General features: G+C 41.3%; 2 protein-coding genes across 2 annotated transcripts; both read left to right on the forward strand.

Annotated features, from left to right (window-relative positions):
• Positions 1 to 2,501: 2,501 nt before the first annotated feature.
• On the forward strand, positions 2,502 to 10,870 carry LOC145457327 (b(0,+)-type amino acid transporter 1-like). Its single transcript, XM_080335519.1, has 5 exons — positions 2,502 to 3,552; positions 5,421 to 5,568; positions 7,705 to 7,892; positions 8,667 to 8,873; positions 10,466 to 10,870. Exons 1-5 carry the CDS (start codon positions 2,824 to 2,826, stop codon positions 10,721 to 10,723), a joined length of 1,530 nt encoding a protein of 509 aa, XP_080191645.1. The 5' UTR covers positions 2,502 to 2,823; the 3' UTR covers positions 10,724 to 10,870.
• Positions 10,871 to 14,515: 3,645 nt separating this feature from the next.
• On the forward strand, positions 14,516 to 22,544 carry LOC145457963 (b(0,+)-type amino acid transporter 1-like). Its single transcript, XM_080336251.1, has 5 exons — positions 14,516 to 15,264; positions 18,627 to 18,774; positions 18,912 to 19,099; positions 20,326 to 20,532; positions 21,281 to 22,544. The coding sequence occupies exons 1-5, from the start codon at positions 14,566 to 14,568 to the stop codon at positions 21,536 to 21,538; spliced, it is 1,500 nt and encodes a 499-aa protein (XP_080192377.1). The 5' UTR covers positions 14,516 to 14,565; the 3' UTR covers positions 21,539 to 22,544.
• Positions 22,545 to 22,597: the final 53 nt, after the last annotated feature.

Here is a 22,597-nt window from a genome sequence, read left to right on the forward strand (position 1 = left end):
GTGGGAATGTTATCATCATAGGGCAAGTTTTTGGTGCACTAAAATCGTGAGAAAGTTGCACTTAATTTTAACAAAAGTTCCAGTAAAATAAAGCATTTATAATCCTGTAGAATTATTAGGGTATGTGATACTTGAAAGGTTCCGTTGTATAGCCCAACAGTTTAAGATTTGCAGGGAATATGCTTGTTTCGTTTCTTTCTTCACTATTCAAACGATCATGCATAGACTTTTATGTTCTTTAGGCTTCAAATCTGCATGACAGCATTTCGCTGTCAGCTCCCATAGAGCTGTCAAATTCGGTACTTTCCCACTTCACGGACGGCCCAGCGACACCGTCGAAAATTACTTTTTTTCCGGTGCGCAGCAAGAAAATAGCGCAATGCGGACATAAAAAAGTCATACACCATAACCTAAACATCCTAGGTCTGCAAACTTGACTGAAGACATTGCAGCAAAACTCAGTGTTGGCTACTTTAACAAATTCCATAGCGTGAAAAGATGACCCAGCGAAAATGTAATTTTCGGCGGTCTCGCCTGTATACGTCCATGAAATGGGATAGAACCACATATTTAAACGACAGTGAATTAATGAAGCGATCGATTTACAGATAGTTCATGCACTGTCGTGCTTGGCTGGAGTTGTTAAGCTTCTAGCTTGCAAGCCAACTGTTGCGTCATTGGTAACATCGAGATGTAGCTAATCCTTCAAATAGCACATTATTAATCGAATCAAAGTGAGAACCATGCTAGAAATAATTTTGTAACCTGTTTTTTTAAAATCACTCCATTACATTTTGGACAATACTTGATAAAAGTTGCACAAAAAAATGCATGGAAAAATAGAAAAATTTGCAAAAATTTGCTTTATAAAATTCCTCCAAACAGCTTAGAACATTATCCTAGATATATTCCGAGTATTTGGGAAGCTGTAAAAACAGTTGCAAAAACTTGCCCTAATGATCACATGACCACATGATCACAGTAACTATATGTACTCCCGCATCGTCATTTTCCACAAGTGTACTCCCTTGAGTATGTACCGAGTGTATGTGCGTTATCACTCGATGTTTGTGGCAAAACACTTGATATTCCACCTTAATAACACTATATCGACAAAAAAATACAATAATAGTTTTGTAATTAACTAAGAACTAACTAAGAAGATGCTCTTTCTCTGAACGATTCGTCGAACAATTTTGCGGTGTGCATGAATATGCTTCATAACAGCTGCAAGCTTCCATCTATAGTCCTATATATATTGAATTTTCCAAGATCTCATTAATCTAAATAGGCCTGTCGTTATGACAAAGTGACATGCACAGCTTTTTCACGCATATCTGAGATTCGTGCTAATTTTAGCGGAATATACACCAAAATCGCCAAAAAGTAGCGCGTGAAATGGGGATACACCATAGTTTCAATAGGTCAGGACCGAGTAAAAAATACCTAGATGCGGCTTTGGTAGATTTATCTAACTATAGATAACTAAGTTCCCTAGGTATATATCTACAGTATAATACCGCATATACCCATCGCTTAGTTACGAGGTTATTGAATGGATTTTAAATGGATTTAACACGCATTGATGCGGAAGGAAATATCACATGCCTATACGAGACTATCACGATTTTAGGTAGATTATTATGGCGAAAATATTTAATCTATGTCCCATCGTATATCAATGCAGAAAACCGCAGACTTCTAATGTGATAACGGGATTTCAAATTCACTAATATCGTAATTGTCTGTTAGCTATAGATCTATATTCGACAGGTTTTCTCAGAAACGCTATATCTGGTATAGTGCTCGATTTAGTGCTATAATTTGTACTGTGGATCGCTTGTGACATTTGCGGCTCACCTCAAACCGCGAGAATGATAAGGCAATAACCAGCAGTTTGAAGTGATTAATTGTCGGATGATTTAGCTTAGGTCAATTCACCGGAACAGTATTACAGTCTAATATTGTCCCATAGTCTCTTGGTCAGTAGTTGGCGTTAGTGAGATCAATCAATGGACAGATTTTAGTCCGCCCAAGACACACACACACAATGTACAATGCTATATGCAAGACACACAGTGCGATGTTATAAACAGATAGGGGGATGTCGAATGACCAACCCAGTTGGGGTCTCTTGAATTAGCATCCACCTCTACCTAGTGCCCGATGTCACAGTCTTCCGCGATGTTATTCTTTCTTCATCGGGTCTTTTTACAAGCTATTTCTTGCACTTTTTCTTTTTTTATCGGGTGCTTTTTACTGGGCTTTTTTGTCACTGTAAGAACAACGACACGGGGGTCAAGGAGCCCAGAATAAACTCCGACGGGGGGAATAGAACCAGGGCCGCCTGCCTGTATGGCGCCGACGCTTACCACTATGCTATCTTGCCCGTGATCAAAGTTGCGAGAGTTGAGTTGCCACACACCGGTTGAGAGCCACTGATTTAAGGTGCTAGTTATATTTAACACCATCAGACCTGTCACACAGTATGGTTTTCGACTCGATTTTTGGGAATTCGTTTAGGTGATTTTATCTATTTATTGCATTATTGTACAAAGGGTGCAGTAATTTTCTCTTCCCGATATTTGTGGCGTGGTTCAAATTACTGTTATCACGCAAATGCAAACAGAAGTAGAAGTACCGACCACCTTCGTACATAAAACGTAAATGCATCATGCATCGCTACTGCAACTGTCCCGGGGAACAGTAGAGAGCACGGCCGTTGCATCTACGAGTTCAACCCAATGACATATATACAAATACATATGACTCATTGTAAGAATTTGATATACTTCATCAGCACATCGATAAAACAATGATTGTATGCACTCCGCAAACGCAGACCTGTTACGCGCAATGGCCGCTGTAGGTGCTGGGAAATCATCGATTGCGGGTCTGTCTAACGACAGCAATCAGAAATTTGAATTAATGAAGAAAATCGGAATATGGAGAGGGGTGTCAATAGTAGCCGGTTGCATCGTGGGATCGGGGATATTCGTGTCGCCCGCGGGGGTGCTGGAGCAGTCAAATCAGAGCGTTGGAATCAGTCTGGTCATGTGGATAGCTTGTGGACTCTTTTCAGCTTTAACTGCGCTATGTTACGCTGAGCTTGGCACCACGATTCGGGAATCGGGAGCTGAATTCGCGTATCTCAACGCAAGTTACGGCGGGCCGGTGGCATTCATGTTCGTGGTCTGTACCATATTTGCGATTTCTCCTGCTAATCTAGCAGCGTCGTCCACTGTGTTCGGAACCTACCTTTTAGCGCCGTTCTATCCCGGCTGCGACCCTCCGGTTTTGGCCGTCAAGTTAGCGGCGTTTTTAGGCGTTTTAACCCTAGGCCTGATCAACTACACGAGCGTTAGGGCGTCGGCGAGAATACAAGTTATATTCACGGTAGCTAAATTTATTGGACTGTTGATCATCATAGTCGCTGGATTTACAAGATTGGGAATGGGCGACCCGGTGGGAATATACAATTTTCAAAATGCTTTCGATCCTACGGTCCTGCAAGGCATCACAGCTGGACAGATCGCTTTGGCTTTTTATCAGGTATGGGCGCAGTTGCAGGTTTGGCTCCACGCGTAAATATTGATTGAATCATGTTTGGCCGTTGCATGGATTCAGAATTTATGTTGTGCACTTGTAGTATACTGTTTAAACCAGGGGTCGCCAACTCAAAACGGGTCGCGGGCCACTTTTCAAATTTCGTAGAGGCCGCGGGCCGCATGAATTCGATATCGATCTAAAATAGGCAACCACGTTCTAAAACTCTACGTCAGTACGACGCTGAGCTATTTTGAACTGTGAGCTGTGCACGATACGTGGAAACGCTTTTCAGCGACTAAGGAGTCGATATTGGGACTAGGGAGATCCGTTACTAGCTGACATACCATCTCCACGTAAAGTTTGATCTTGTGGGAAAGCCCTAAGCCAGTGGTTCTCTAACTTTTTTAGACACGCCCCCCTTTATGATACTGAAAAATCGTCATATCACAAAATGCAACCAGGAAGCTAGCAATCCCAACGGCTAGTTTGATGGCATGGAAGGTTATGATTGATGATGAGAGAGCTCTATAAGATGAATTCCGGCCTATACACAGAGCAATAACGATGAATTAGAGGTAAATCGCGCGAAGCGCGAAAAAATTTTCAGTTGAGCGCAGCTCCGCCTCCCCTTCTGATGCTTTCGCGTTCCCCAGTTTGTAAACCACTGCCCTGAGCCGTTTTCTATGCGTCTTGGTCTTGGCGGTGTTTGGGCCATTGCAAGTCAAGGCAATATGCCCATTCATATCAGCTGATTCTCCCTCGATGGAATGCTGTTGCCATCACCAGAGCCGTTTTGGCTAGTGACGAATAGTGATGTTGGACACAGGAGAATAGCTTATTTTGAAACAACACAAAACAAGTTGAGACTGTAGTCAATTTTAGCATTTCAAATTGGTTTTCTTAGTTTTTTTCTGAAATCTCAAATCAGGTCGCGGGCCGCAGAATATGACTTGGCGGGCCGCATGCGGCCCGCGGGCCGCGTGTTGGAGACCCCTGGTTTAAACTATGCTTTTAAATATGTGCATTGCGTACATCAAACAAAGTATAGCGTCGAAATTGAGATGTAGGTAATTATTAGCTGTGAGTGTAATTTGAACTTCGCAATATGTTATATACTCTGTTGACCAAATACCAGATTTGCCGTTTTATGGTCCCCTTTCGCGTGTTACATAAAAACATTTCAAACCGAATGTAAAAGAAGAAATTCGAATGAATTCAGCCACAAAGACAATTTTTAGTCATGGAACCGACCCGTTGTAGCAATGATACTATAGTGCTTCCCTATGTGGTGAGATAGCGTAGTGGTATAATCCACAGCTGCAACAACATTGGGTTGTGGGTTCAAGTCCGACCGAGGTCGACTGCAGAGTTCCTACCTAAGTGTTGGAGGTTTATCTTGGTTCCTCCTCGCAATATCATCCGCGTAAGGGCGGTGTCTAGAAAAGGCCTAGAAGTGGGACATGCTACAAGTTGGCAGTTGCGGAATCCAAAATAAGGAACATATCGGCCTGGTGTACATGCCCATTGTAGTCGATAAACACCATGAATACCACAAACAGCATAGTTCTTCCCTTTATGCATTTTGCATTCTGAGAAGATATGTATATATCAGAATAATGATCTCTCCATTTAGCTGCAAACTCGATTCCTAAAATGTTCCCACATGCTGATCGACTTTACTTACGAGTTCATTGTCATTGAAAATGTCAGACGTCACGATATTTGAACGAAAAGCGCCGCACCGCCTTGAATTGAAGCTAACATCGATATTACTTTGCGATGCTAAAACTAAAGTGTGAATGAAACCGCATAGAAGTGAGATGACAATTTGTGGCCAATGAAACAATGAAACCAGGCTTTTCTGTTTCAAGGGATTATTTTCCTACGGTGGATGGAACAAGCTGAATACAATGAGCGAAGAGGTTAAAGATGTTGGGAAGACCCTTCCGAGAGCAATCATGACATCTTTGTGTATTGTCACGGCTTTCTATATCGCTGTTAACGTCGCGTATTTATCAGGTAATTGGATAGATTTGCTTTATGAGGGTACGTGTTTCTAACTATCAAAGACGATGGGATTTTGATTCTCATTGGACGATTATATTGCGTAGCAGCTGCAAAACCCTTCAAAACACATTGGTATGTGCTATTAAAGTTGTTCGTAGCAACGAAAATGCGAGTCATATAATTCATGATCATTGTTTAGTATTTTGAACCAGCGGTTCGCAGGTGCTCTGTGGAAGTCATTGGAATATGCAATAATACTCACATATCTTCGAGGCCAAATTTGTAAGCCCAACAAGATATGTGTACCACCATGAACAACGTTTGCCTTCTATGTTTTCAGTAGAATTTTCTTCCGACTCCGTTATACACTCATCCAAGATCCACTTATAGTTAATACATTACAACAATTGTGTACAATATCATGCGCAGTCGCCAGAATGTGACTTTGTCATCGCTTTCACTGGATGATTCGAACTAAGGATGGTGTGAACGTGAGGTTCACGTTCGCGTTCTGTGTGTGAACCTCGGAAATTTTGAGGTTCGCGTTCACAACAGAACCTTGATAGGTTCTGCACTGTGAACCTTTTTCACATATTACAATTTTCACTTCATTATAACATCTTTGGTTCACATTTATTGCATTTCAACTGCGAACCACTCTATGCATGGCGCTGGCAGCATAAACAATCAACACTAAACGAGCATGCACCTTGACAATCTCAAAAATTTTACTTGCCTTGTTACAAAAGTTTGCTCGAAATATCCAGCTTTCCGTGTGTGAATACACTACATATAGTCAGCGAATGATGCTTATTCAACCAATTAGTGAGGTTGATATCGTTTTCTGATGAAAAAATCTAACAGGCGTACAGGTCAATCTTGACTTCATATGTTTACTGTATCATAATAAGCAAATCCGTGCAACTAGGGTGTTGGCTACTGCTGTATAACTTATTAATGGGGTAATATCGGTAGCAAGTATAGTGACCTGTTTTGCAGCTCTGCTTAATACCCATGTATAGCAATACTCGGACGCCGAAGACATTGTCCGGTCTGGCCTAGACCGTTAAGGCATAATCTTATATTCCCTGGCAAGTCCTCATCGAAATTGTTGGCAAAGCGCCGGAAGTTATTGATCATTTGATTGCCTCAGTTGATACATTTAGCGACGTTCAAAACGTCAATGTACTTCAGCATTGTGGCATTATGCCGCACGAGTCGTGGCTAGGTATTGTGTACATTAATATAGGCTATCACTTCATTGAAATATAGGGTTGAAATTAGCAATATGACGTCACGAGGTTCACGTTCGCGTTCACACAGAACCTTTCCAAAAGGTTCGCGTTCACACCATCCCTAATTCGAACCCTCAGTGCTGAATAAGTTCGTTAAAAACTCGACCTGCAATACCAAAATCGTGAATGTCAACCTATACGATGTCTCGTTGGCAATTCTAAGAACTGTTAGAATCGTAAATGCTGTACCAAGGATGGGCGGGGATTGAAGGAGGTCGACCAGTCGGACCTAGTGAGCTTCAACCGACATCATACATCACGATCACCTTAGTAAACTGGCAAGTCATAGGTAACTTTTATTCTATACCATGGAAACTTTTTGGATGCCAGGAGAACCACGGCGCATCATTGACCATTTGACCAATAGTTGTCAATGCTAATCATTAATGGGATCATGAGCTGTATATTTCCTGTAGAGGTCTGTGACTGGAAAACTTTATGTACCGTGGTGACATAAACGTCGTCCTACAGATATTTAGGTGCCCTTTAGCGACCCTATACCGCCATAAGTTTTCACCCAGATGTTATTACGTTTCGTTATTGTCGTAAACTTCACAATGTTGGCTTACCTATTTTGGAACTGTAAGGTCGTATGATTACTACCACTCTATAGAACACATTTCTTCTGGAAAAATATCCTCGCCGATATATGTAGCCTACTTGCTACTCACGTGCTTAGCGTATACGTATGAGGTAGCCAACGTCCCATCAACAGATCATGTTAACCGAGCCGACTTCTTATGTAATGCGAAGTTGAAAGTAAATAGTGTCTTTAAGTAAATTTCTAAAATAGCTCATTTGCATGGGATGGGAAGGCAAAAGTAGTTAACTCATGAATTTTATACACTTGCAGTTCTGACACCGGCAGAAATGATTTCATCAAAGGCAGTGGCCGTCACATTTGCATCGAACGTATTTCCGGAATATCAATGGATCATGCCTCTGTTCGTGTCGATCTCGGTTCTGGGTGCAGTCAATGGCGGTATTCTCACCAGTGGCAGGATTGTATTTGCTGCCGCTAGACGAGAGCAACTCCCACAGGTATGAACAATAATTGCACATAAACACTAACACGCACCGAAGTTTTATACAATGACTGCAACTGTAAATCAAGACGTATGAACCAGGGAAATTGAGCTACAGCAGTGGCTACAAGCTATGCAAAAGCAACCACGTGTAGCTGTTCTGTCGTTGATCCATCTATCAACTGACAGACGAGGTTGGCTATACTATCCTCCAGGTGCTACTGGTTCCAGATACTTTGCAAATTCGACGGATGTATTGCAACGAATGTAGGCTCGATATTACAGCAACAGCTTCAAAAGCAGAGCAATACAAATCCGTTTTCCGTTTAAGCAGACCACACCGTACGCATGACTGCCATTGAGAACCGGAGACTCGGAGTCACTATGGCTCCACATCAAGGCTATCGGCTATCCGTGTTACAAACCTTCTCAGTATAAGTCCAACAGTTTAGAAGCAGTGTAGCAAACGCCTCAAACTCATTCACAGTTGATACTTTGGCTGTACCGTGACGACGTCAACTTAGAACTAGACTATACATAGATTTGCATTTCATTATCACAGCTGCGATCATAATAAGCTTTGATCCAGTTTCAGTTTAATTTTGACCTGAGACAGCACATGACGTAAATATCCAGAATAGCTAATAGCCCTATTGTCATTGTAAATCTAGATAAGCAGATGTTAACTTCGTTCTATATGTCATACTGATTTCAAATCCGTGATTTGCTTCTGGACTCACTTCTAGCCAATATTTGTAGACTATTAGCTGTCCACAACTACGCTTTTCAGATCATCTCCATGCTGCATGTGGCCCACAAAACTCCCGGACCAGCTATCCTACTGCAAGTGACGATGTCTATGATATTGATCGTCCTTGGTGACTTTGATACGCTTCTCAGCATCACAACATCTACCGCTTGGATTTTTTATGGCTTGTGTGGTGCTGCGGTACTCGTGCTTCGTCGAAAGTATCCGCACTTACACCGGCCCTACAGAGTAAGTGCAATTCATAATCACGTGTGTATTACCTATGACGTACATGCTAGGCCTAAGAGTACATCTCGTGCGGACAGATGCGGGACTCTTTAAGAATAAATTCCATCGCGTTACTTACGATTTGAACATTAAACGATATTCTCAAACCTTGCAGATGTCGTATAGGATCAGGATGATAGGCAATATACATCCCTGAAATGGCCACACGCGTACAGCCAATTATGTTTTTTACTTGGATTTATATATGAAGGATTGAATGCAGTTGATTTTTTATACCACTCAGCTGACTTTGTGGTAATATTAGTTAAAAGTTATATGCTCGATGTTATACCAGATTTTGACTTCTGGATTTGTACATGTCGCACAACTATATGAAACAGTATTTGGATTTCACAATACTAAAATTGCCGTGGACGAATGCTCAAGAGAGGCTACCAAGAGTAGGCCTATCTCAAGGGCCAATAGATAGTGTGCAATTGAACATGATAGATGATCGCAGGGTTGTAATGACTCGAGTCATGACTCAACTTGAGTCAGACTCGAGTCACGATTTTCTGATGACTCGACTTGACTCGAGTCGCTTTCTCAAAATACGGAAATGACTCGACACGACTCGAGTCAATCTGTGTATTGACTCGACTTGTACTCGAGTCATTGCTCGTGACTCGAACCAAGTCATATGACTCCATAGACTCAGACGGTCAAGACCGACATTTCATTGTAATTTCGAAGAACAGTGAAGTAACAACCCTATCGGGATTTCGTCTATTGGTACTGGTACTTAAAAATGCGACCAGAAACTGTTCAAAGTGAGGAAAATTAGTATATTATAAATGCTAACCATTCGATATCACCAAACAGAGTTATAAAAGCGGGTTTAACAAGATTTTAACTGGAAACTCAGCAGTCAACCCAATGACTTGGACTTGGACTCGAGTCATAATATCATGACTCGAACTCGACCCTCTGCTCGATGACTTGGACTCGGACTTGACTCGGTGGTGAGTTGAAAATGACTCGACTTGACTCGAGTCAAAACTTTAAAAGCGGGATGGACTTGTGACTCGGAGCTTTGTGACTTGGTTACAACCCTGGATGATCGCGCAACTAACAGCTGATGTACGGTAAGGTAGCCTATTCTTACATGAGTTGCGACCACTGACGACCATCTGCCAAAACGCCTTCAGCAAGAACTATACTTACCAAAAACTTATTCAAGTGTGTTCAGTAAAATTAGGAATTTCAGTTGAATAGTTTTTGGTGTTACCTTGCAATATGATAGGATTGTTGTAGGTAGGAGGTTATCCCCAGCGTGTATCCCATTGTTGTGCAGACGAATAAAAGGGGCACTGCATTCTAAATATGATGAGGTCCCATATCAAATATCAAATCGAGAAAAAAATTTGCCGTAGTTATTTTCTTTAGAGAGCCACCGTAATGGAACTGCACCTAAACGAAAATCGCAACTATATCGCCATTCCACGCCAGTTAAATAAATAAATTTATGTGGTGGAGCGTCTGCGACTCTCTACTTGTTAACCCGTTGCGAAATTGCTGGCACGATATCTTCACCTGTCTTTTTATATTTATAGGTACCCATCGTAATCCCTGTCATCGTGGTGGTTTTCGCGGTGTTTCTTGTTCTCATGCCGTTCGTGACGGATCCCAAGTTGGATTACGTCTATGGATTTATTCTGATGATCGTAGCGGTGATAGTGTATTACCCGATGATATACAAAAAATACCGTATACCTGGAATAGACTATTTTACGTCGTTTATCCAAAGAGCATTGGAAATATCGCCCACGGACTGGAAAGATAGCCTGGGAAACGAAAATCATAATGACTAATATCAGAAAAGACTTTCATCAATTGTTGTCTGCGACCAACGTTAGATTATTATGTTTATTATATTGTATATAGTTATTATTCCTTTATGTTTGTCGACGGCTGTTCTGATCGTCTACCATCATTCTGTCATGCGCTCAGACTATTCCCTACTGCGTACCTACCCATAACAACGGACAAGTGTAGCAGTCAACATTATGGATGTGGCCTCAGCCTGTCAGCGCTGATTTTATTTGAAAGATGTCATGTGTTATGGAAATATAGAGTATTTCCAGTCAAACGGCACGACAATATACCATATGAGAAGGATATTGGCATTCGCCACACAGCAGACTTTTCGACACTAGCTAGGTCGTATCATATTGCTCAGTGACGTGCGGCTAGGTTCATATAGTTAGTGAAGCACTGACCTCTTTAGACTGAGTCACATTTACAAATATATAAACCCACAAGGTTAGCTGATTCATTTGGGGACATGTTTCTTATCACGACCGCGAACCTTTTTAAAAGGGTATGTGTGAACGAGAACGTGAACCCATGACGTCATGAGACGTCATATTCCTAATTCCAACCCTACATTTCATTGAAATGACATATTATTGTACACCAGGGGTCACCGACCTTTATGAAACCAATAGCTCCTTTTTGGGTAGACCTGCCAATCAATGCGACGGGCTACCAGATACTCCCGCTGTTCAGTGTTCATCCGTACTATGTTGGATTTTTTCACATTTAGGCTAGAGCACTGGGCAGAGTTTCTACCACTTACCAATAACAGATAACTCGCACTCACCGGGACTCTCACCAGCGTGTTTGCCAAAGGGCCAATCCCAATACCCTCGTCGAGACTCGGGAATATTAACTGGATTCCTTGTCAGCCTCCGCGTGAACGAGCAAAGTCCCGATCGTAAGCTGCGTTCATATGTTCCTAAGGGTCGACTGACCCCTATCCAACTGCTGTTTGTATAAAACCCTTCTCGGCTTCAACTTTCAAATCTCTCATTTGAATATTTGCTAATGAGACCGCGGGCCACTCATTTGGTTCTCTCGGGCGGGCGACCAGTCACCCGCGGGCACAGCGTTGGTCACCCCTGATGTCAACGATACCTAGCGATGACTCAGAACACATTATGCCACAATTCTGAAGTACATGCTGACTTTTTGAAAGTCACTAAATGTATCAACTGGAGCAATCAAATACTATAATAATCCCATAAAATCATCATTTTCCGTCGCTCGCCAACTATTTCAACGAGGACTCGCAAGGCAATATAAGCTTACGCCTTAACTGCTTAGAGACCAAACCGAACAATGTATTAGGCATCTGGCTATCGCTTCATGCTCCATTGATATTGAGCAGAGTGTAAAACGGGTTTCTATATGCTTGCTACGGATATTGCACCATAATTAAGTTATACAGTGGCCAAAACCCCAATCGCAATAATTTGGTTTTTATGATACAATGAACATATCAAATCAAGATGGATACCGTACGCCTGCTATAGACTTTTTACATTAGACTACGATGTATTCTTCATATCAAGTTCATTGATTGGTTGAATAAGCATAATTCGCTTCCTACCTGCATTCGTTCTTGATGTTGTGTGATTACGGGTCAAGCTCGCAGCAGAGAGTCACTAAATATTCACAAACGGAAAGCGGAATATTTGTAGCAAACTTTTGTATCAAAGCTACTAAAATATCTGAGATTGGCAAGATGCATGCTCGTTTGGTGTTGCTTTTTTGCATGCTGTCAGCGCCATGCATAGAGTGGCCTGAAGTTGTAATGCAAAGAATTTCATACAAAGATGTTATAATGACGTGAAAAATTGTAATATATGAAAAAGGTTTACAAGGCTCGTTTGTGAACGTCAACCTCTAAATTGCCGAGGTTAACACACAGAATGCGAGCTTGAACCTTGCGTTCACACCATGCCTAGCTAGCACTCTTCACACGCACGCTACTTAAGCTAATCAGCTACTCGCACTTCGTGTTGGCTAAAACTTTATCTGCTTTGGTGTGGCTTTGTGGCGCCGAAAGGCAGGTTCACAATAGTCCCACAACCACAGTTAGCAAATACGAATACATTTAGATACAATTCTGTTCATCATGCTTACTTATATTTAGGCCTATTGTTCCATTTTTATTTATTGAGAAACGGGTACTCACCAATTAAAAAATATACTGATAATATATATTCCGCTAAACGCGAAATTGGATATGCTATGTTCTTGATCTTGTTCGAACAATAACTCAATACGACGAGGTTGCAATATGAAATCAGTATATTATACAGCAGAATTACTTTACGACACGCGACACTATTTTTTTTTATTGGTAACCTGGAGGAACCGCAGTAAACCTCCACCCCGTTACGCTTGTGGCAGCCCCATGGGATTTCACCATGGTAACTATTGCCACAAGCGCCGTAATAGGTCACTCTTGGGTAGAAAGTACCCGAGAGCTCCCTTCAGGTTGCTTCGTGTTGCCATTTTTCCCTTCAATAGTTTTCTCTACCATTTTAGGTTCAAACGGCTGTCACAAGCAGACTTTGGCTGGGGGCGTCTGCGGAGGCTTGTCCCGCCGCCACCATACTTGTGACTGGGATACTGGCCAGGCAAGCTGACACAGATCCCGGGTCGGAGCATGAAGGCCTGATGGCCATACTTCTCCTAGGTGTGCAAGTGATTGGAAGTATCGGTTGTACCACGAGGGTTTCGCACCGCCCAGCGTCCAGTAAGCCGATGCTTAACTTAATACAACCAAATACTCCACTATCCACTATCCAGAGTGCAGTTAAACGAAAGACGAGTAGACAACAGAACGCAGGGTATAAATACGAAGCACGACACACGAGGAAATAATGATTGGCGGTAAATACTAATCCTAGACAAATAAGGAACAAACGATACCAACGTAAAATGCACGAACATAACAGAATACATCTACTCAAAAAGAAACATTTGGGGGGATGACCCATTTGACCGCTGGCTAAGCCTATGGTTGTGATCATCTACCACCTACCATCTACATATTGTGGCATGCGCTTACTGCGTTCCCGAAATCTATACTTGACCATAACAACCGACAAGTGTGACCTTTAACATTAAAGACGTGGACTCCAGTCTGCGCTGATTTCATTGGTAAATAGCATAGATGCTTGGATATGGGAAGAAAGATATTGGCCTTCGTCACACAGTTGACTTTTTGACGAGTTCACATCATATTTCTGAGATGTCAATCAATCTTTCTATCTATCGTATTTATTTACTTCATTTCGGTTGGAATGTCGGTTTGTCTACCGGTAGTCAGTGAAATTGCATATATGCAATATGCATATGCCCATATAAACTCTTCAGAATAAAATTGAGTGGCGTTGACATTTTCGAGTATATATAGACATTGTATATTTTAACTGCGTTGGACAGTTGGCATTGGACAGTCGGACGTCGGACAATTGGCATCAATAAGATTAAATCTCACTCGAACAAAAACGGCTTTGGGCAATGTTTGCTAATAGCTGCACGAACAAATCCCACAGAGGAACATTTGCCATTCTTTTCAGCGTATTGTGCAATCTTTTGTGCGCGATCCGAGGAATGCACAATTGTAGATATCCGTTGTATAGTAAGAGGATTGGTAGTACGCAGCGGTTTTGAAAGTATGTGAGCAACCCACGAATGCAATGAAGGGTTCAGGTGTTTGGGATATTAGTGTATTTACACGCTGTATGTTATAATTGCGAGCATTTTTCCGCAAATTTTCGTCCTTAATATGTTCCTTTCCCAGATAAAACATTGCGTTGGTTTTCATATGTTCTGAGCATCTTATTGAAAGCAAACCATGCCCATTTCTTCGGATACGTCATCTCTTTCCAGCTCGCCTGGCGAATCGGGAAAGGAAGAAAAATTTGAATTGAAGAAACAAATCGGGCTTTGGGGGGGAGTAGCCGTTATAGCTGGTACCGTGGTCGGATCGGGCATTTTCGTATCGCCCGTTGGAGTGTTAGCCGGTACCAACGGCAGCGTTGGCGTGAGCCTTCTGCTGTGGGTCGCGTGCGGTCTGTTTTCCGCATTGGCAGCGTTATGTTACGTCGAGCTGGGAACGACGATCCGCGAATCGGGCGCAGAATTCGCGTACCTCAATGCTGGATACGGCGGACCCGTCGCGTTCATGTATACCCTCTGCTTTTTGATATTCATATCTCCCGCCGCCGACGCAGCAAAGGCAATGGTATTTGGAACATATCTAGCGACGCCATTCTATCCTGGATGTGACCCACCGGTCACGGCAATAAAATGCGCGGCGGTGGCGAGTGCGTTATTTCTCGGAACTGTAAACTACGTCAGTGTGAGATCCGCTACCGGAGTACAGATCGTATTCACTGTAGCGAAATTTATCGGCATGTTAACCATAGTGATTGCCGGATTTATAAGGTTGGGAATGGGCGAACCGATTGGGATTAATAATTTCCAAAACGGTTTCGACCCGACTGTGCTATCGGGTATAACTGCAGGTCAAGTTGTGTTGGCGTTTTATCAGGTATGTTTTTTTACCACAAGAATATGCATGCAATGTGTTCAATGTAACAAGCGAACAGGCGTTGAGTTGGTTTATCGCAATTGACAAAAGTGGCTTCGATCAAAAAGGATATAGTACACTAACATGTCCCTCGTCTCCATTGAATTAGCCCCTATCCCCAGTAATGGTGTGTGACCAGCAGAGGTGGTCAGTGACGAAGTACTTTTACTTTTTCGAAGTACTCAAGTAGTTTTCCTCTACCTCTGGCACACACTCAAGTAGATCTTATATTCGCTACTTCTACTTCGTAATATTTTGTAAAATACTTACTCACTTTTCGCTATTTTCAGTTTGTCAAGTAGATGTAGTCTAATCCTTCAATAAGAAAGATAGCCTATAGGGGATTTTGGGTTTGTTTTCACGTAGTACCAACATTTAATTTTCATAAAAGTCATGTTATACCCAGAATTTTCGTTGCGCTTCGAGCACAGTAGATTTGAACTGACAAATATGTAATAACGAAAGTATCGCTGAATATAATTTAGATACCGGGTTGGTTCCGATCACACCTCATGGTCGCCTATAGCCTACCAAATATTTCATCACACTAAGTATGGCCCCCCATAAAGTTTGAAACTATCGTTTTGCAATCTAGCAACAACCTATACCTAGCAGCAGTGTTGGGATCAAGTCACTATCTTCGAGTCACGAGTCATCTCGAGTCATTGCACATTTTGACTCGAGTCAAGTCAAGTCAATCGATTTTCGAAGGTGACTCGAGTCAAGTCAAGTCACTCGTTTTTTGGAGGTGACTCGAGTCAAGTCGAGTCAAGTCAAGTCAAGTCACGAGTCAAGTCACAATTCAAGTCAAATTGAATTTTCGAAGTATGAGTAATGATTCAAAGTCAATACATTTTGCTAGCTGTGTGAATGACAGATTGATTGGTGATATACCTCGAATCAAATAACGAGTATTAAGTTAAATATACGTGCAAAAAAGCGTTGTATCGCGCTGGCACGCTGAGAGCTGCAAATAAAATACGTGAGCCAAAATAGTGGTTTGAATACGAAGCGCCGAGAAGTTGAAACAAATTGATATGGTACAATACACTGCCCATCCACACATCCGTGAGATTTCAAACGCATAAACTATATTCGTTCGATTCAAATCATACAAGAGTCGTCTAACAAACAGAGATACGTTGCTATTAGATTATTCTACAGCTAGTACTTAAACGTCATCTGTGATAATTTCGTTTTCGATCCATTTTTTTGCGATGTAACAATGAAGGCTCAGTGAAAAGTACAATCAGTGAATGACTGATTGCTCTCACAATTGACACACCGGCGTATCGCGAACAATCCGAACATCAAAAAGATGCAGCGACTTAATCGACACCGTTTACTAGATGACTTGATATTGACTCGTAAATTTTGCTCCGAGTCACGAGTCAATCCACATTTCTGAAGCACAGAGTCAAGTCAAGTCATTTTTGCAAAGTGACTCGAGTCAAGTCAAGTCATGCGAAAAAGTTGACCCGAGTCTGACTCGAGTCAAGTCATGACTCGAGTCATCCCAACACTGCCTAGCAGTCCATGACGTGTCCTAATCTGGAAAAGTGGACTTAGACTTTTTTAACGTTAGAGCTCAAGACCTGTTTTGGCAGACCACCGTTGAAACTTGCTGGACAAAAGGCATGGAATACATTCTTCGCTTTTTAGAAGTAGCCTAGTATTTGTATTTTTCTATCAATTACGAGTATTATACGCAGAGTTCTGATTATAGTTTCAGTTCTTCTGTCTGGAAAACATACATGTGGAAATATAAAAGCAAGTGTAGTAATGCCTTATATTTTCCGAAAACATAGCTACACTGTATAGCATTTTTACGATCTGCCATATTTTTAATTAACATATACTAATCGCGCAAAGTGTTAAAGCCGTATCCGACACAACTTCTCCGTATTGCTCTTCGACTGAATTGGGGGCCTTATAATATGGGAAGGGCGCCATGCCATGATATTCTCTAAAACAGGGTATTCGATTAAACAAAGAATTAGTATTGCATTTCCATATCAATGGTATCATTTACATCCCATGAGAGAGAGAGAGAGAGAGAGAATCTTTATTCGTATACATTACATATCAACATAACACTACAAAAATGTAACAGTGAAATGTGACATGCAAGGTAGACGGGAGGCTCGATATGACATAGTCTTCAGAGCCGAGCCACCCGGGACAGGAGCAATTTTCACAGTCGATAACTAATAAATAAAAAATGAAATTAAAATAAATGTGGACGACTGCTTATTATGCCGAAAATTTATACCTCCTGGCATGCATCAATATGAATCAAGCTCTCTATACATTTCGCGTAGCTCCATTTGCAGCTTTTGACAGTCCATGCGAACGAATTACGATCGTTTTCACAACTTCTTACTTACTTGAGTAGATTTAAAGTCGGTCAATTCTACTTCTACCTCAAGCAGTTTTAATTTGCTCATGAAAGAAGTACTTCTACTTGTTCTTGAGTAGATTTTTATGTCACTACTTCTACTTCTACTTGAGTAGCTTTCTTGACTACTTTGACCATCTCTGGTGACCAGGTGTTAAATTGGTCATATATCGTCAACATGCAAGGTAATTCGGATGAAATGAAATCCTCGTCGACTCTTTTCCGCCTAATATAATGGTTTTAGTTCATAAAATCCAGACAGAAGTTGGGCAGCCAACTTCTGTTTGATTGCGAACAATTGAGATTTTTCACGGGCTCACGATCGAGCAGTTGGTCGCGGGAAGAAGCTTCACAAACCTACTTACCCTGACACTTGTACTGTATAGCGGCAATTTCCAACAGACTCAAAGAGAATTGGTGCATGTTTTATTGCTAATGTCGTCATAAAAACAGTAGCATGATTGAGTCATTATATTGGTTAGCCCGCTATGCATTCCGTTAGAGACAGCCCTTAAAGATTAACCAGTATCCCAAGTTGCTATCAGTTAGTGCACTACAGCATGGCCTACATGTAGGCTACCACAATATGTTGCTATGATTGCTCTCATAAAAACACAGATTTACACAAAGACGTTGAACCCGATTCGATGTCTCGAATCATTTGTAAGACGGAATAATCAACCATCGAACAGTTAGTGTCACTTGATATCGCAATTTTGAGCCGATACCGATATCAAGGACCTTCACCGATATGCTTGGCCGACATCAAGAATTATGGATTAAGCTTAACGCGCATTTCAAACACTCCAGAGCATTCATTTATTTACTCTCACCTCGACAATGCTACACAACTTTACTGAATGGGCACTGATTACAAATGCAAACTTCTTACGATTAGCTGATTCAACTGTTAAAATTTCCTAAGGGGCTGTTTTCCTACAACGGGTGGAACAAACTCAACTACATAACAGAGGAAATAAAAGACGTAGGAAAGACACTGCCGAGGAGCATCATCATTTCCATGACCTCGGTAACAATCTTTTATATCATGGTCAACATCGCTTACCTGTCAGGTTAGTAGAGTGGAAATATTTGTAGACCCAACGTGATTCTCAGCCTGACAATGACTAATGTTTTGTTTTGCTTTGTTTTGCTCTGATGCGATTGACGACGAGATGTTGCTAACTAGACATTGTATTTCTTTCCGCAGTCTTAACGCCAGCGGACATGCTTTCGTCCAAAGCAGTCGCTGTCACTTTCGCATCGAGGGTGTTCCCAAGTGTTGCGTGGACGATGCCTGTCTTAGTGTCGCTCTCAGTGTTCGGATCGCTGAACGGCTCACTTCTTACTGGAGGACGGCTGTTATTCGCCGCCTCAAGGAGGGAGTATCTACCCCAGGTATACATTGGGCAACTGTCTAAGTTGCGATTAAGGTATCGCATGCATACATGCGTTACATTCGTTTGAAGTGAAACATTTTGAGCTAGGATTAAACTAGATTGAAGGTATACTTGGTGGAGCGTGACCTTATATGAAAATTTCAAGAGGGCATGGTTTATACATTATTAGTAGGCGATTTTGTTTTACCTAAAAGCGCAAGAAAAAATCAAAATTTTGACATTTTTTTACCTTAAAAATTTTAATTTTGACCAAATTTGACCTAACGTTTGCAAACTAGGTGTTTTCCCACATAATGTTATAATTGTACTACTTATCTTCATTTCTGGTTGGAACTGTATGTCCTTACATAGTAGTTTGGCCTGAGAGAAACCTTTTTGCCTCAAAAACTTCCATGAAAAACAAATATTTCAACGAAATCTGGCCCTATTAAGAATTCCAGTAGTTACATTACGCGTTATGGCAGAAATAATTAAAAATTTGTAGTACAACGAAAGATACTTTTCTACAATCTCGAGTATAAAGTGTCTGTCCTAAGTAAGTAGCTTGCCAAGAATGGAGGAAGAACGTTCAATAGCAGCAGTTGTTGGCTGACAACACTGAAGTTGTGCGTACGCTGCTGGTGACAAACCGCGTTGCTTCATTCTGGCAATGGTGTCTACAATTTTTCATCGTGCACTTCTTGATATAATAACTATGCAATGCCAACGCAGTCGTGCTTTAGTTGGGTATTGCGGTACGTTGAGCATAACACCATGCCAACCTATTTGTTTCATTTGAATGTTTATGATTCACAATGAGCAGATAATGGGCCGTCTACAACGGCAAGCCTATAAAGTAGACTACAAGCTGTAAAATGTCAAATGATAAGTTCACCGACAGTGCAAAATCTACGATACAAACGAAATGCAGGTTGCAGAAAAGTTTTAACTTGGTAAACAATTTTGACATTTTTTGACCTGATTTTGACTTTTTTTGACATGTCAAACAAAATCGCCCTAATTATTAGTAAATAGAGTTTAAATATTTAAAGTCATATGGTAAACTACATTAATCGCCCAACTCCTTTACTTATATAGGACTTTATGACATCATGACTCATTGGTTATAATGATCATTGCACTATGAATTTTATTTATAGGGACGTAAAGCAGTCATAGCTTTATAATCAGATGTGTGCAATGTGCCGAATGATAGTTTCAAAATTTTACAAATTTCGTTCTCAGCTGTTCTCGATGGTCAGCGTAGCTCACACGACTCCAGCACCGGCGATTATCGTACAAGTGACCATGGTTTTAATTCTCATACTACCGGGAGATATCGACACACTCATCAGTATCCAGAGTTTCATGGCTTGGATCTTTTACGGTTTATGCGCGGCTGCGGTGCTGGTTCTCCGTAAAAGGCACCCCAACTTACGGAGGCCATACAGAGTAAGTCATACACATTACATACCACTGGAAAATATTTCACTGAGGTTGGCGAATACAAATTCGGTGTATATATACCTGATTAATTCACTGCAAATCCGATATATGTATAAGTATTCGGACGTGTTCTGTTTATCTCTGTATACGATCCCATAAATCCCGGTATCTGAGGATATAGTTTGTGGCGAGTTTAACTTTTTTAGTCAACTTTCGCTACAGCTCCAAAATAACCCGTTTTCATGTGTATTTTATGCCGGTGTCCGGTTAGTTAAATGTACCTGACTGAACGTTCTAACATTTTCCCCGTTCGTAAGTTTTCGCTTCCTTTGTTGTTTTCGCCCAACCCCCATCCCGTTTCTCAAAATCGCCCACTGGGGAGTAATATTGCCCACGTTGGAAACCACTGCTCTCTATAATTTACCAGTTCATTTACAGCAAAATCGGTCAACTTTATCAGCATGTTTTCAAGTCCATGGCATAAAGGACCGCATCGTGTCTTTTTCGTTGTAGGCTATGTATTATGCAACTGAATACTCATTCTGCAAATGCAAATGAAACCGACATGCCCGATTGATAGTCCCGGGGAAAATCATCACAATTACGATAAATTCTGTTTGATTAGTATTTGTGACTAAACGTTTTTGTCGATTATATAGCCTCACCCGAAGTTCTTAGTAAAATATTTTGATTTATTTGATAAAGAATTTTTGCAGCAGCACTTCCTCGTACTAAAACAATTCCGTTTTCTCAGGTACCGATTGCGATTCCCGTGATTGTAGTCCTCTTCGCTATATTCCTGGTGCTGGTGCCTCTCGTGACAGGGCCGAAACTTGAATACGCCTATGGCGCCGCACTCATGGTTCTGTCGCCATTCGTGTACTACATCATGGTTCATCGAAAATTCAGAATACCAGGAATGGACGCCTTCACAGCATTCATGCAGCAAGCGCTGGAGGTATCGCCTACGGATTGGGAAGACGACGTTATCAGATCAGAGCATCAAGATTGATAGCAAAATCATATGTATTTCAGAAAAACTTGATGGCGATATGATATCCTGTATGGCAGACGGCTTTGTTTTACAATCTCCCATTGCCTCTGCGAGCAAATACGTCCTGCAATTGCAAGTTCACCTGCATATTTATATAGATTTTAATTCTATATCACCCTAGTAATCTAGCTGGGTATTGATAGCATCTTAACGCGAGTCGATCTGTCTGTCTTGAAGCGATCGTATTCACACACATGTGTTGATTGATACCCCACTTTTGTTATTTCTCCATGTGAAGTTTAGGGGCGCTATTGTGCACTTCAGCCGTTATTCTGTAGTAGCTTTCCGCCTACGTGTTTATTTATCTTTATAATTGTGACCTTCAATTGCTGTAGTTAGTTAACTTGCTGTAGTTATGAAATATTTGCCGTGAGATTCGCGAATATGAGTTTGCAAAGGGGGCAATTCATTAGGCATTGTCAATAACTTCACTCCGGCATTGATATTTTGTCAAAACCTGGCCTTCTGGGATCACTGCTTTGGATATAGTCATTAGTCATGTGTAGTGGCATTACATGGTAGTGTTACTGAAAGAGAATCACGTGAAAAGCTTTGAAAGAGGAAAAAGGCATTTTAACAGATATCATCGACATATCACGTTTGAGATGACCGTGAGCATTCAGTTCTCGATTCGTGTTCGGTTCACGCGAACCTTGACCATTCATCTTTATCTAAACGAAATTAAAAAGAAGTCACTTCAATCTCATATACGCGGTAAATTCCTCTAGCTGCGCTACTTGGACAATCGGCATGCCATCAACAGGATACATTGCGACGGAACGATTATTACTGAAACGATATGTTGTCGCGAAATGCTTAAAGCAAACATCAGCATTATTGGGTAATGTTTGCTAATCGCTGTGCGGACAAATCTGATTGAGGAAATTTTATTACCACAGCTACTCATTACGTCGGTATACTTTTTATGCTCGGGAGATAGCATGTTGATGATAGATATAAGATATCCGTTCTTTTTCTAAGACTATTATCAGGAATCATCTTGCAACTGTAGACATG

The sequence above is a fragment of the Botryllus schlosseri genome, chromosome 15 (genome assembly GCF_051294905.1).
Source record: "Botryllus schlosseri isolate E-star chromosome 15, Bs_hap1, whole genome shotgun sequence".
Classification (NCBI taxonomy): Eukaryota; Metazoa; Chordata; class Ascidiacea; order Stolidobranchia; family Styelidae; genus Botryllus; species Botryllus schlosseri.

Bases quoted from the DNA above. Each gene is read 5' to 3' on its own strand.
- LOC145457327 (XM_080335519.1), top strand. From the start codon at position 2,824: ATGCACTCCGCAAACGCAGACCTGTTACGCGCAATGGCCGCTGTAGGT. The intron at 3,553-5,420 runs GTATGGGCGCAG...TTCTGTTTCAAG, and splicing joins TCGCTTTGGCTTTTTATCAG to GGATTATTTTCCTACGGTGG. The intron at 7,893-8,666 runs GTATGAACAATA...TACGCTTTTCAG, and splicing joins GACGAGAGCAACTCCCACAG to ATCATCTCCATGCTGCATGT.
- LOC145457963 (XM_080336251.1), top strand. From the start codon at position 14,566: ATGCCCATTTCTTCGGATACGTCATCTCTTTCCAGCTCGCCTGGCGAA. The intron at 15,265-18,626 runs GTATGTTTTTTT...AAATTTCCTAAG, and splicing joins TTGTGTTGGCGTTTTATCAG to GGGCTGTTTTCCTACAACGG. The intron at 18,775-18,911 runs GTTAGTAGAGTG...TTCTTTCCGCAG, and splicing joins CAACATCGCTTACCTGTCAG to TCTTAACGCCAGCGGACATG.